General features: G+C 35.9%; 1 protein-coding gene across 2 annotated transcripts in view; it reads right to left on the bottom strand.

The window, feature by feature from the left end:
* Nucleotides 1-481: 481 nt before the first annotated feature.
* LOC110109384 (E3 ubiquitin-protein ligase PRT1) overlaps nucleotides 482-15618 on the bottom strand; it is a 67089-nt gene continuing 51952 nt past the window's right edge. Inside the window, exons 7-8 of one of the 2 annotated variants that reach the window (XM_020840437.2) lie at nucleotides 1613-1710; nucleotides 482-1131 (exon numbers count right to left, since the gene is read on the bottom strand). In XM_020840437.2, the coding sequence (XP_020696096.1) occupies nucleotides 829-1131; nucleotides 1613-1710 (401 nt within the window). In that variant the 3' untranslated portion in view covers nucleotides 482-828. The remainder of the gene's footprint in view (nucleotides 1132-1612; nucleotides 1711-15618) is intronic. The other variant, XM_020840438.2, reaches the window with a different exon arrangement.

Below are 15618 nucleotides of genomic sequence, written 5' to 3'. Positions count from 1 at the left end.
GCTACGATCTCAAGGTCAGTTGCAGTATCTCTGTAAATTAAAAGAAAACCTTCAGAATTGGCATGGTGTCCACCAACAGCAACATTGACAGAACTACAATGAGCCCTGGGACATGAGAAATTATTATTTGCAGAGTTTGGACGGAAGAACCATCCGGATTCAATGAGAGTAAACAACAAATACACAGCAACAAATAAAACTGCATATTTGTTGTATACTTATTGTATACCTTCACAGAATTCGAACGATTCTCCCATCCATACTCCGCAAGTAATAATCTCTCTTGGGACACAGGTCCCTGTTGGGCCATGAAAAAATTTGGATATTATAGTTCTCATCATATAAATAAAAATATTCTTAATAAAAGAATTTTCAATCAAAATTTCCAACAAAAGTAGAAAAACAAATTCATATCTAAAAATATCACTTTAAAATGAAGCAAACTTATAAAGCATAATAAGATATGGAGGATAAAAGGTGGTTTTGCTCAATCATCAGGAATTCATATTTCATATCATAGAGGAAGATAAATAAAGGATTCAGTATGTGCAGCACTTTGTATGGTGTAAATAGAAAGAAGTACACAAAGATTTGAAAGAGAGAACTAGAAGTACTTAAAAAGGGAGAATCGATATACATAACTTTCTTTTGCATTTCTCAATCTATATATTAACATTGTATCAAATGATGTCGCTTTAAGGTTAGATGAACAGACCAGCAGGACAAGAAGCTGTATAATTACATCATTTCTGCATTCCAGAAGTATAAAGGGGTGATCGTTTCTCCTCTCTGATTCATTTCTTCATCATATATCAATCCTCATTCTATCTACGCGTTTCCATTTTCAGTGTGATTATTGCTATCAATATTCTCATTTTGGACAGTTTCATCGACAGAAACGTGATCTTCATAGAGATCCTGATATGGTTCTTCCATTGATAAAGATTTTTGCAGCAGAATATTGTATAACATATGCGAATCATCAAGTTCGAACCGATGGTCTGGTTTATGTTGCTGGTTAAATCTGCCTGGAAGCTTAGAACTGGTATTATAGCAAGATTCACACAGATCAAAACCAATTGCTTCTTTGCAATCTTTGCATTTGTATCTTTTGCCAATAATAGGGTACATCTGCATACAAAAGATAGCAGATTAATCAAAGGATAATGTTCCCTAAACTTTTCAAGTGTGCTCATTTTGGTCACAAATTTAGTCCCTCAACTCAAAATCTGAACCAAATTGACCCACCATCAACATTGTTGTTTCACTGGACAGAAATTGGAGATGGGAGTTTTATATAAGAACGGGCAAATCTCACTAATTAATACCAATTAAAACTAATAAAATTAATCATAAAAATCCAAAAACCTCATTGAAAGCTTCTCTCCATAACACTTCTGTCCAAAGTATTTGGAAAATTGCCGATAGTATCAAATTGGTTGAAATTTAGTAAGAACCAACTTGAACACAAAAAAACAAATCTAAGACTGAAATGGACGCATAAGAACTCTAGGAATTATTTTGATCATTTCTTTTGATGGACGATAGTTGATCAACCAGAAGGAAATAATCAACTAGGTTAGTGAAAGAAATGCACATGAATGAAACTCACCCCACAAGAATCGCAGCCAACTCCAACATTGGCTTTTGGCAGGTCTTCATCCAGCCAGAGATGGCCACCCCTGCTGATATGGTTGCGGGAAACACCTGCTATACTATCAAAGTCAGCCTCCAGTTTTAAGTCCTTGCCCTAATATGGTTAGCGTAAACTGCCTTAAGGATCAGCAGCATGTAGTGATATGTTACTATTAAAGAAACGTTAATAAAGTGTAATTATTTAGGATAATTACAAGCTATTTTACATTAGGAAGGTTATAAAGAACAGAGTAGGGAAATGTAATTGGGAGTAGTTGCTGCTCAATTTATACTAAAAGAAAGTTTGGAGACTAATTTTAAGAAATAGATGAACTATTTAGGTAATTTCAGTGCAGGTACTGATAGCATAAATATAGGCATGACAAAAACTTTACTGATTATAACCACGCTAAATCGATTAATGATCCCAATGTATGTAATGTCATTTCCTCATGATGAAATAGCTGCTCCTGTGCTTATTTAAATAGGCATAAGCGTGAACTTATTTCAAATTAAAGGAACATTTTCCTCTCATGTTCTATCTTCTACACTTTCTTTAGTTCAAGTCTCCTCAACTATAAATATGTTCTTTGAAGTTTTTTAAATTTTAAGTCATATTAAACTATTACTCTTACTTGGTCATTGTTCCTTCATTACCCTACAGAGCAAGTTATCACCTAAAGAAAGGACCTCTCCTTTTATAACGGTCTGCATCATGGCGAGCTCCAAATCTAAGACTTGCCTCTAGAGTAGATACCACTTTATGTGGATTTTGCAACAAATAGAGAATTCAAATTATAGGGTTCAATGTCTCTCTATGATCGAGCTGTCAAAATATGTGCTGTTTAGTTGTGATTAGGACGATTAAATATGGTCGGTCACCCATGTGCGGATTGTAACATGTATGATAAATTTTCATAAATTATATTCAAGTTCATAGTTATTAAATTCAACAAAGAAATAATGATGCAAGACATATATGAAATTATGATTTAGATAAAGACTTTGCACGCTTAATGATTAAGAGCAAGTTAATTAGAGCTTTATGGTGAGCTAAACAATGAAATAAAACACAGAGCGGTAACACAAGTTTAGGTCAAGTTACTTGCGAAAAGTACAAACCACATAACAATCAATTACTCTTGACATTGCATACGAGATAGGTTTCAACAAGCCCTAATATAACAATAAGAGTAGTGCTACTCTTGACATTGCATACGAGATAGGTTTCAACAAGCCCTAATATAACAATAAGAGTAGTGCTATGAAAGATCTCTCACACAATCCCTACTAAACATTAAGCTTTAGCGGAGCGTTGTAAGATTTTACATGAATCAATCAAAACCACGAACAAGGATCAATCGAGGTAGGTAAGAGAAGACGTAAGAGTTCACCCTTTGTTAAGATTCAACCATTTTGCAAACTTGGACAGCAGTTGGTGGCTTCTAGGACGGCTCGGACAGCAACAAATCAAAACTAGAACCTTTGGACAGCAAGTAACCAACTTGGGACAGCGATTCCTGACGGTTCTGGGCAGCTACGGTCGTTCCCAAAGAGGATGGACAGCAGCGAACTCCTGCCGGACTCACTGGACAGCAAACAGGAGGTCTTGGACAGCAACCCTCTGGGGTTTGGAAGGGTGGACAGCCAATATTAGCATCCAGAAATCTCTGCACAGCAGGGAAGCTGGCGTTGGAGGCTAAGGTTTGATGTGGGTGGCCGGTAGAGAGAGGGAGAAGAGGGAGAACTCAGATCATAAAGTCCTCACAAAATGAGAGTGAAATCTCTGGGTAGTGTCTTATCTACAAACCCATATGCCTTCCAAAATTTACCTCGGTAAAACTCCCTCGCCGAATAAGAAAAGCGAGCGGAGGCCGGGGCCGAATTTTCGGAGCCCACAATTAATTCCTTTGATTGGAGCTTAGAGTTTTGGAAAGAAATTAGTTGGGAGAGGGGCCATGTGGCCGGCGGCATCAAGAGAAAGAGAGGGGATTGAGGAGAGGATTTAATGATTGCCTCTTTGGGAATTCCAATTAAGGAGTTAAGAATTAATTCCAATCCAATTCAAATTTGATTTGAATTTGATTGAATCAGTTTCCTAAAATAGAATTTTATTTTAGGAAGCAATTTGAATTTTGGGGAGAGGAGGGAAGGGGCCGGTCATGTGGGGATCTATTTTGGGATTGGATTGGAGGTTTTAATGGAGAGCAATTATTGGGATGGGGATGCTAGGTGGGCCGGCAACATTAAGAGAGGGAGAGGGTTTTGAGGAGGGGTTTTAATGCTAGCCTAAATGGGATCCTTAATTGAAACCAAAGAAATTAAATAAAATCCCATTGGAATTTAATTTGGATGAGATTTAAAAAACCTTCCTAAAATAGATTTATATTTTAGGAAACAATTCAAATTTCAAAATTGATTCGAAATTCGAAATTAAGACTCCCAAAACTAGGATTATATAAAAGGTAAGAATTAATGGGAGTTGAAGGTGGAGGGAGGGGATTGGGATGGAGGCCGACGACCTCAACTAGGGTGATGGCCAACGGTTGGGTGGGGAATGATAAGGTCGGCAGCTACTGAAGGAAGGGAATTAAATGGGGTGGTTGGTGCTTAATGGAGGATGAGGAAGGGAAAGGAAAAGAGGAAAAAGGAACGAAAGAAAGGTAAGGAAGAATAACCACGAACCCATTTGTCTCCAAGGTTAGTGGGTGATTCGATTTCCCTCCCTAGGGATTTCTCCAAAGCTCTCTCCTAGAACTCTCGCAACTCTCCAAAGAACACATGTGCAAGAATTTTCTTATAATTCATTCATTAACCCTCAAAGAAAAAGAGGGAGGCTTTAAATAGCCCATACAATGAGTTTCACGACCCGGTCCGGTGAGCTCGCATAGGCGATGCGGGAACGGAGGTCGGATGGTAGACTAAACTATCAAATCTCTGAATCAATCTCCATAATATTTGAAAGAGCCACTAAGATAATAAAATTTAAAACACATAAACATAACGTCAAACAGATTCATAAAATTACCTTTCTTTTGGAGCTCATCTCCTACGATAAACATTTTCACCTCTTATACTCATTTTGATTTACTTATACTTACCTGAAAAATATTAACTAACAGTAAGACAAAGCTCAATAAGTAAAACACGATTCTAAACTACAGTAATCAAGGCAAAATGAACAATATGCTAAATGTCAATTTCATTTAAAACATAACATAAATTGATTTCTTAATAGCATATCATTAATATAAACATAAATCATACATTCATATCATTTCATAATTCATTTTTCATATTCATTTCAATATTCGTAATTTCTCATTTCGTATATATTATAACCGTCATAGAAGTCACCGTCTAGTACCATAAGGTACTTCTTTACCATTTTCTTTTCCAGATCTTTTATCATTTTAACGTGCACGAGTACAACATCCCCAGCAAGTACCATAAGGGGGTTAAGCTTCGTCAATTCAGCATTCACATACAAGCATTCAATATAACAATCATATCATATTCATATCATCTCAATAATATAAAGCCTTATCATATATCTTATACAGTAATATGGTGAATCAATTAATGTGCAAAAATATGAAACAATGGAATCAACTCAAATGCAGTAAAATAAACCAATTTGCAATAACAATTCAATAAAAATTGAAACGATGCAATTACCGTAGTAAAGAAGTATGTTTACTCACCTGAATGTTTCCAAACTTTAATATTTTTTTTCCAAACCTCAAGCTTTGTTGTATATCCCAATACTCGTCTCAGCTTAATTATCAGAAATCTTTAACTGTTCAAATAACATTAATAAGATCTTAAACCTTTAACTTAGAGTTCTCAATCCTAAAACAATATCAATAGTTCATATTCTTTTTATTATGTTCTAATCTACTCCCAACCTTTCTAAAGGTTGTCTTTCTCCCTCTCTCTAATTTAAAACATAAAGCATATAACAAATTCTAAAATCTCATATATTATTCTAATTAGATAATTTAACCAAATTAACCCTTTATCCTAATCCTAATTTACAACAACAACAACATCAAGCCTTTATCCCACTACGTGGGGTCGGCTACATCCTAATCCTAATTTAATTTAAATTAATTTTTATTTCCGGATTTATTTTAATTAAAAAAATAATATTTCAAGAAAACTCCTAATTCCTACTCTTAAAAACTTCCTTAAGACCCATAAAAATATTATACATTAAGAAATTTTCATAAAAATAAAAATTTGCAAAACCCTAATTTTCCAAATCTCAAAAGTTTTGAAGAAAAAACCTCATTTCCTTGCATAAAATTATCTTATAACTCTATCCTATCATTCCCTTAAAGAAAATCAATATTTCCCCTCAAACCCTAGATTTTTCCTTAAAGAAAATTCTAAAAAAAACTTGAGAAATCACTAGATTGTAACTCACCATAGCCTTCTCTACAATTTCCCTTCGATCTCCTTCGCAAACGGCTGCCGAAATCCACCCCTGGGGTCGCCGTCCTTGCTTTCCCATCGCACCTTTTGCCTGCTTCTCCTTGCTTCTGTTCGGTTCGACCGAACGAGTGAATGAGGGACCGAATGAATTTGGTCCCTTTAATTCCCTTAGATGGTCAAAAGACTATTCTATCCTCACTTAAACAATCCATGCTTTAATAATCTCTAAGGGTATTATGAGACTTCTCTAACATTTAAATTCAAAATTAAGCAAAATTAAATATAAGTTTTATATATCAAATTTCTTAGAATTTTACGTAGAATTTTATAAAATTAATTTCGTCGAAATCCGTCAATTTTGAATGTTTTACTTAAAACTCGTCGCGACGCATCGAAAAGCGTGCGAGGTCTAAAATGGCATTTTTTGGATTTTACAATAAGAAAATACAAAGTACTATAATGCCCCTTGGGATTACACATATCTAAGCCCTTAAGGGAAAAAAAATGTAAAAGCATAATAAAACTTCATAAAATAAAAATAATACATCAATGATAAATATAAAAATCAAAAGTAGAGCGATGTAATCGTGGCCATAGATTGAGGGCCACGCCTATAGTAAACTTTCTATGACTTGATATTCTCATCAAATAAGAACTTCGTAGAATATGAGTTGCAACTCTCCTGAGGCCAAAGGCTTGCCCCATGACTCAATTCAACCTTGTCAGACAATTGTGCGTAAGGACTCACTTTTAGTATTTCAATTTGGCATAATTATAATTACGGTTGTCGACAAATTTTAGGCTCGTTATTATCATCAACAATTTTTTTAACCTCAACAATTTTATAATGACACAATTTCTATATGGGCCAACCTTTGATATTGGTGACCATTCACGTTCTCAAAGGCACTAGGCAGTAAGCATGAGGCCATCTCTTCATGATGATTGGTGCATTTCAATCGAGTGTCTCTCTTAGGTTTCACGTGATTTCTTATGTAATTCCTTGCACTAAAAAATGAGTAAAAGATCGAAATAGTCCCTTGGTTATTGATAAATGCTTAAATTAGTCCCAAAATTTTTTATTGCCCCAATTTAGTCCTTCAATTATTTAAAATTCTTCAATTTGGTCACAGAGTTAAATTTGTCATTTAAATTAATGGAAAATACTAGAGAGCTTTGCTACTTTGTTCTTTCTGGGCATTTAGGTAAAACTACTTGTTATATGCTCGCTCGCATACCTACTATAAGCCCTAGAAACCAAATTATGCGAGGGAGAAGCTACGAACAAGGCGACGCGAGCGAGATGTGTTGCACTGTGCTTTGGTTCACATTTCGGATTCATATGTGCCTGCGAGAAACGATACACCACAAGCGAGACACATCGGGCTGTTTGGATACATGAAGATAGATGGCTACCTTCACAACGAGTAAGCTCCCACCGTTACTTCCGATCCTACAGAAGAGCGGCGAGGATGTGTGAATTTGGATATGATAGGAAGGAACGTCATCGAAGGAGGCAAAAAAAGTTATTTAGTGACTCGTTCAAAAGCCTGCCTCTCACAAAAGCAGGCGAAGTCAAAGAGCAACGAATAACTAGAGAAGAGGAAAAGCAAACCTGCGGCTATAGTAAGGCAGTAGAACAGATATTGCCAGAGAAATATAGCATATAAACAACTTAATTTTTATTTTAACTGCTTTAATTATATTAATTAAGAATATAATGTAATTAATAATTAATTAATTAATTAAATTAATTGATAATTAACTTAGATTTTAATTATATTATTTAAAATGGTTAGTTCATAATGATAACTAAACTCATAAATTAATAAAAATATATTCAAAATTAAAATTAAGAAGTTATTTCATAATTATATTATTTTTGTAATTGTAATTTATTGATAGTAATTAAAATTAGAATTAATAAGCAACTTTAACTTAAAATGTAAATTAAAATTCAAACACAAATTAAATTTAATTTGTTAATGAACTAAATGATATGAAATTGACATGTTATATTTTTTGATGAGGACATCCGACCTTGGAGGGTCAACCAGAGGCGTGGCCATCGATCTATGGCCACGATTGCGCCGCTTTATTTTTTATCTTCATTGTATTAGAATTATTTGTATTAGTTTATTCTGTGTTATGAGTTATTATCGCATTTTCTATTTATACCCTCATTTGAGGGCCTAATCATGTGTAAGCTCTAGGGGCAAGTTGGTTTTTTATTTTCTTTCATGTAATGAGGCTATTTAAAGGCCACCTCATTCTTCTTGGAGACTAATGAATATTATTATGAAAATTTCAGCAATTGAGTTTTTGTGAGAGCTTGAGAGTTTTTAGAGAGAAATCCCTAGGCGAGGGAATAGGTTCACCTGTAAAACCTAAAAAAATGCCGTTTTAGACCTCCCACATTTTTCGATGCGTCGCGACGAGTTTTAAGTGAGAAATTCAAAGTTGTCGGATTTCGACGAAATCAATTTTATAAAATTCTACTCAAAATTCTAAGAAATTTGATATATAAAACTTATATTTAATTTCTCTTAATTTGAGAGATAAAAATTTTTGAAGTCTAATAATACCTATAATACCCTTAGAGATTATTAAGGCATGGATTGTTTAAGTGAGGGTAGAATAGTCTTTTGGCCACATAAGGGAATTAAAGGGACCGAATACATTCGGTCCCTCATTCAATCGTGCGCCAAACCAAGCGGAACCGAAGGAGAAGAGGCGCGCGAAAAGGAGCAGCGAGAGCTCTTCGGGCGGCGGCTCCGGCGACTTCTCCGGCGAGGTTCTTGGAAGGAAATTGTAGGGGAGATTAAGATAAAGCTAAGATGAGTTCTTATGAATCATTTTTCATGTTTTTCCTTAGGGTTTTCTTAAGAAAAGATTTTTAGGGTTTGAGAAAACTTTGATTTTCTTTAAGAATTTTAATGGGGGATTGTTAGGGAATGATTAGGAGATAATTTTATTCATGGAATGAGTTTTTTTTTTCAAAATTGTGGAGTTAGAAAATTAGGGTTTTCTCTAAAGATGGAATTTTTGGAAGTGCTTTTGCAAATGTTGTTCCTAAGGGTCCTAAGAGGATTTTTAATAAAAGAAATTGAGTTTTTTTCTTACAAAATATATTTTCTTATTTTCTAATTATTTTAAATCCGAAAAAAGAAGTTATTTTTAAATTAATTTAAGTTATGGAAATAGGGTTATTTTGGTTAAAATATGTGATTATACAAAATTATGAATTTTTAAAATATGTATTTTGCTTTATGTGATCATTTGGAGGGAGGGAGAGGGAGAGAAAGAACTTATGGTAGATTAGGAATATAATGAGAACATTAATTTAGATTTATTATAAATAATTTTGAAGGAGAAATTAACTCTTATAGGTGTTTTGAGGTGACATCGAAGGAATGAGGATTAGCAAAGAGAAATCGAATTCCAAATTTCTGTAAGTATGAATGGTTCTTTAATTACAGTAATATCTTTTGTTTCTTTCAAGTTATATGATTTGATAAACCAATCATGATTCTTTACTCTTATCAAATGAATGATTATGCAAATTACATGTTACATTTTATGGTATCATATGATAAGCTTTATATGTTATATGAAATAAGATGGAATGAGATGATATGATTATGAAATGTTTGTTATATTGAATGCTTGTATGTGCATGCTGAATTGATGGAGCTCACCTCATTATGGTACTAGCTGGGGACACTATACTCGTACACGTTAAAATGGTAAAGAATATGGAAAAGAAAAATAGTAAAAGAGTACCTTTATGATACTAGACGATGGCTCATGTGACGGTTGTAATATATACGAAATGAGAAAGCTAAATATATTGATATAAATATGGAAATGAAAAATGAAAGATATGATTTTATGATATGATATGTTTAAATGACATGTTTGTAAGAAATGAATTTATGTTATGTTTCAAATGAATTTGACATTTAGCATATTATTCATTTTGCCTTGATTACTGTAGTTTAGAATTGTGTTTTACTTATTGAGCTTTGGCTTAATGTTAGTTGTTAACATTTTTCAGGTAAGTTTAGGTAAATCAAAATGAGTAGAAGGAGAGAAAATGTTTACCATAGAAGAGCTCATGAGAAAATATAACTTTATGAATATTACTGATTTTATGTTTATGTGATTTCAAATTTGATGTTTTAGAGGCTCTTTCAAATGTTAAGGTGATGATAGTTTTAGGAATTAGATATTTTTGACCTACCATCCGACCATCCGTTCCCGCCTCGCCTACGCGAGCTCACCGGGCCAGGTCATGACATCAACCACCAACCGCAGGAAGCGTCCGGGCTTGTGGTTATTTTCTCCATCTTTCATCCTCTCATCTTCCTCCTCAAGATGCCAGCCTCCCTACCAAATTCCCCCTCTAACTGCCGACCACAAAGGGCCTTGCCCCTTCCACAGCCGCCTACCCTCTCATCCCACCACTTCCTAGTCGTCGGCCACCTCAAGTCCCCTCTCTAAATCATTGACTAAATCCCACCACCACCTAACCCTAACCCTACCCTAGCTGCCGGCCACCCAATCCCAATCCCCTTGCCTCCAAAATTCAAACCTCTCATTACTACTTTCCCTTCTCTACACAACCTTATTTGGAAAGCTTTGATTTCAATTATTCAATCAATTTTGAATTTTAAAATACTTCCTAAAACAGATAATATATTTTAGGAAAGTTCCTTAAATCAAGTCCAAATCAATTTCAAATTAGAATTGATTTAAATCCTCTTCCTCAATTAAAGGTCCTTGATTAGGCAAGCTATAAATTCACCCTCCCTAACGCTATTCCACCTCACCAAGTCGCCGGCTCCTCTCCTTCTATTTCTCTCTCTCCCACATTAACACCTCACCTTCTAGGGACATCAATCTAGTCTCTCATTAAGGAATAATTTTCCCTCTTTCCCCTTACTTGAAATTCAAATTTCAAAATACAAAATCCTCTCTCACCCAAATCTCAAATTCAATTTCAGATTTTTGGAAGAAGCTTTCTTCCCTAGTCTTGGTCGACCACCCACCTCCCTCGCCACCACTATTCTTGGCTTGAAGCTTCACCTAAGGAAGGAAAGAGAGAAGAAGTCACACCACTTACCCTCCCATGCATCACAAACTTCTCTACCCATGCATGGCAGATACGGAACTTGACCACGGCTTCGTTTACGACGATCAAGGCCAAGTTGACATCATCAACGCACCATTCTTCGACATCAATCCAGAGGTTGATCAAACCATAGAAGAGTATGCAGAGAGGATCATCTTCACCCTCGCCGCCGACATCGACGAGCAACTGTCTTCCATCCAGTGGAAGATTACTTCCAAATCCCGAGCAAGGTAAATCTCTCCTCCAAATCTTTCCCTTTCTAAGTCTTACCTTAACTTGTGGTTTCCATTTATTCATAAAGGTTATGTCATCCCTTCCACTAAGCCTACTATTTTAAAGAGTAAGTATGTGGATCTATTTTCATAGTGACTAGTCTCATTATTAACTTAGGAATTTTTTGTTGGAAATCTTTCAAGTATGCAATATTTTGAATCATTGATTATTTTGTGATCCTAACTTCTAGTTGTATGACTTGACCTAAACTAGTGTCATATCTTTCTTGTTTTATTTAATCGTTTAATCACTACAAGCATTTTAGTTAATAAAGCTCTCTAAATTAAATTGTGCAACATTCTTTTCTAACATCGCATAGACATTTAAGTCATGCATCATTTTTATTATATTTAAATGATATGAAATTGTAATTTTTATTAGGTTAGATTTTGCTTTTAAAAAAAAAATTCTCACTATTTATTCACCTGCATAATATAGTAGATTAAATATATGCTGTAATTTATTAAATGATGAAATTGAGAAATATAAGCAATATAATCTCATATCCACTTGTAGCTACCTAAAATACTCTTCATATTTAAATTTGGAGTTAACTTTAACCCTTATTTTAGGCTTGAGGATTAAATTGACTCAATTTTTAATAGTTGGGGAACTAAATTGGAGCAATGCAAAACTCTATGACTAAATTAGATATTTATCAATAATCATGAGACTATTTTGAGCTTTTACTCCTAAAAGTATTGATTATATTCAAAATTATTTTGCAAATGATGAATTAAATTAGTCTTATGTTTTTTTAAATCTAATTATAAGGCGAAGTCACTTTCATGTGGCAACTATAATGACTGGAGTTGAATTTTCATTTTTCTATCCATCTATTAACCATCTTTTTGTCTCATAGTAATATTGACAAGTGGAACGTGGTGGTCATGGGGTGAGGAAGTGAGGGGAAAATGCCTCACCAAATTTACTATGGTGGGAGGAGAATGGGGTGTAGCCATGGCTGCATTGCTAGCCATGGCCATGGAATACAATCATAATCCATGAGGCATCCACTAATAATGAGGTTGAAGGCACCATCCATCAAAATATTGGAGGATGAAAGTTATGCTACGGACGAATCTTGGCCATAATGAAAAATGACAGGGGGAATAATCAAAGTGAACAAAGTGATGGAGACAAAGGATAGAATCAGAACATGAATCATTGGAAAAAAAACGTAATTGCATACTGCATTCTTGATTAAAGATAAAATACTAAATATGATTTTATAAGTAACTTAAGTAAATACGAAACCTAGGTTAGCCGGCGGCGACCTAACCGGTGGTTTTATTACGTTAAGCCGCCGGTACTAGCGACGGTCACATAACCGTCGGAAAACCGCCGGACATCAATATTGCCCGGCGGTTTAACGGCGGCTTGATCCGCCGTTGATAAGTTATTTTGTTACTGGCGGTTCAGACCACCAGAATACCGCCGGTAAATGCCCTAAAACAAACAGACCCGCACCTCACATTTCATTTCTATTCTTTCCTTCTCTCTCTCTCTCTCGCTTCGGTCGCTCTCCCGTCGCCTCCGCACGCATCTCGCTGGATAGAGCTCGGTTTGTCGCCGCCGACGAAGTAACTCCGACCGCCGACCCCACAACGGCCGCCTCTCGCTCGGTCAACCTTTGCTGTCACTTGCCGCCGTCGATCTCACTCCGGATCTCACGCCGGCTAACCTAGGTTTCGTGTGAGTTGAAGAAAAATCAGTAATTTAAGGTAATCTTTAACGTTTTTCTTTGATTATTTGTTCTCACTAGACATTTGCAAGAGTTTTTAAATAAAATATATGATTTAGGTAGAAATTTAGACATATGCAAGAGGTAATGTTGTAATCATTTGAGTAGATCTAATTTTTTTATTTATTAAGTGTTAATTTAGTAATGATAGATCTAATTTGTTGATTGTGACTTTGGGTTAGAGTAAGATAGCAAAAGAGAGATTGAGAGAGAGAAAAGAGAGGGAGAGGGAGAGATAAAAGAGAGAGAGAGAGAGAACAAGAGAGATAGATAGATAGAGAGATATATGAGAGAGCAAGAGAGAGGGAGAGAGAGAGAAAGAGAAAAGAGATGGAGAGTGAGAAGAGAGAGAAAAGAGAGGGAGGGAGAGAGAACAAGAGCATTGAGATGAGGGAGAGGGAGAGAGAGAACAAGAGAGATAGATAGATAGCAAGTGTTAGAGAGAGCGAGAGAGAGAGAGAGTGAGAGAGAGAGAGACAAACAATCTCCTGCCAGTAAGGACGTGGTAAACGTGTCCTCTAACCGGCGATTTTGCCGCCAAATGGCACTGCAAGGATAAACGGTTATGAATCGGGCCCTCCTGAACCGAGGGTTTTGCCCCAAATGCATCAAATACCGGTTATGGCCAGCGCAGTTACGTTCCTTATGGCAATCAAATTCTGAGATCATGAATCATAAGGATAAGATCGATAGGGCAAAAGACCCTGTTAGCAAAGGTGGATTCAAATTTGTCCTTAGACAAACTCCAACCCAAGGTCTACAAGGTTCCCTTGGACGAAGCAAACCCATGGCTGCGACAGGATCCTTCTGTCAGGTTGGTCGACTACCTCCTCAACAAGTAGCCAGGGATACGATGGCCACCGGGGACGACGGAACAACATGAGAATCTTGATCGGTCATCACCATCCCCACTATCCGTTTTAATGTTCCAGATGAAGAAAATTCCAGTTTTAAATATCAAATTTATCAAATCTCCTAAACCCAAATTCATAAACAGTCTGATCTCCAAATTCCAAAATCCAAACCCAATTTTCAAATCCATACCCATGCTGCTACATATGCCAGATAATATGTATTATATTACGTATCTGATCGAACGACTAGCCTAATCGAAGTTCTCTCTCGTGTCGGAGGGACAATTAATATAGGGGCTTGCGCCTATAGAAACCAGAACTCAGAATCATAAAGTCCTCAACAAAATGAGGGCGAAATCTCAAACCAATATTGAGATGCATAAACATAAGTCGAAGTTTACCAATGATAAGCACAAACCAATACGTCAACCATAAAATATAAATCACAAGTTCAGAATTTCAACAAATTTAACAGTACAACAATAAACATAAGTCACAAGTTCCACTCCTCATCTGTATCCTCGCTGTCTCGAGATGTCGTCGCTGCCTTCTTCTTTTCCTCTGATTTTCACTCTGTAGATGCAGCTCTTGCTTGCAATTCACTTTGAACCCTTCTCATTTCCTTTCAAAATCTCTCTAGTCAATGCTGCAAATCCTCTGACTCACAGTTTCTTCAACTCCAGTACTGATCATAAAATGCGGGTTGGATGAATGCCCTCATACGCATAGCCCTGTGAACCCAAGCCATATACCTCCCCTTCTGTCTCCACCACAACATCAGACCAAGTGATACTCTGAAGTGGGGCTGATCCTGAAAGATGAATCCCTCACCAGTGGAGTGGGTGGCTTTCCTCGAGCTCGTACAAAAATCATCCTGTGAGAATAACCACCAAAAATAAATTTGGTAAATTGATATTTACAATTACTTTACTAAAATAAATTTTTATACAAATTTCCAAAAAACATTACTCAAATGAGCCTTATTAGCCTTTTCATCAACCCACTTGATGATCTGATTGTGTTAATGAGTTTCTTGTTATGCAACTCCAGTGGTGTTGGCTCTGGACCAGAAGACTCTTCTGAAAATTTAAGAAATAGTTATAATAACATAAATGTATTTAATAAACTAATTAAAACTTTTACCCAGTCGCCGCTTATGTTCCGTAAGGTACCGATCCACTAGTAGAAGAGGCTCCTAAACCTCCACAAGTCAGGAGCGTCTGTTCTTTTATCTTACCTCTCATTTTACAACCAGGGGTCACCCAGCACTTACCAAATCAGCCCAAGCCCTCCTCCAATCCAATTAGGACGCTGCCCGGATTTCTAATGTCCGTTGAACATGTCCCTGAGACGGGTCGTCACCTCTCGTCTGCAAAATTTGTTTGATCCTCGACTGTGCTAGCAACCACTAAATTTTTTATGTAAATATTAGGCAATAACAAAAAGATTTAGTAAAACTAAATCTCATATTGAAATCATACCAAAAAGTAATACATGAAATCTTCCAACCACATTCCTAACTGACTTCGGGATATTCTTAA

The sequence above is a fragment of the Dendrobium catenatum genome, unplaced genomic scaffold (assembly GCF_001605985.2).
Source record: "Dendrobium catenatum unplaced genomic scaffold, ASM160598v2 fragScaff_scaffold_231, whole genome shotgun sequence".
NCBI lineage: Eukaryota > Viridiplantae > Streptophyta > Magnoliopsida > Asparagales > Orchidaceae > Dendrobium > Dendrobium catenatum.
Note: the sequence above shows the minus strand (reverse complement) of the source record. Positions and strands in the feature narration are given on the sequence as shown.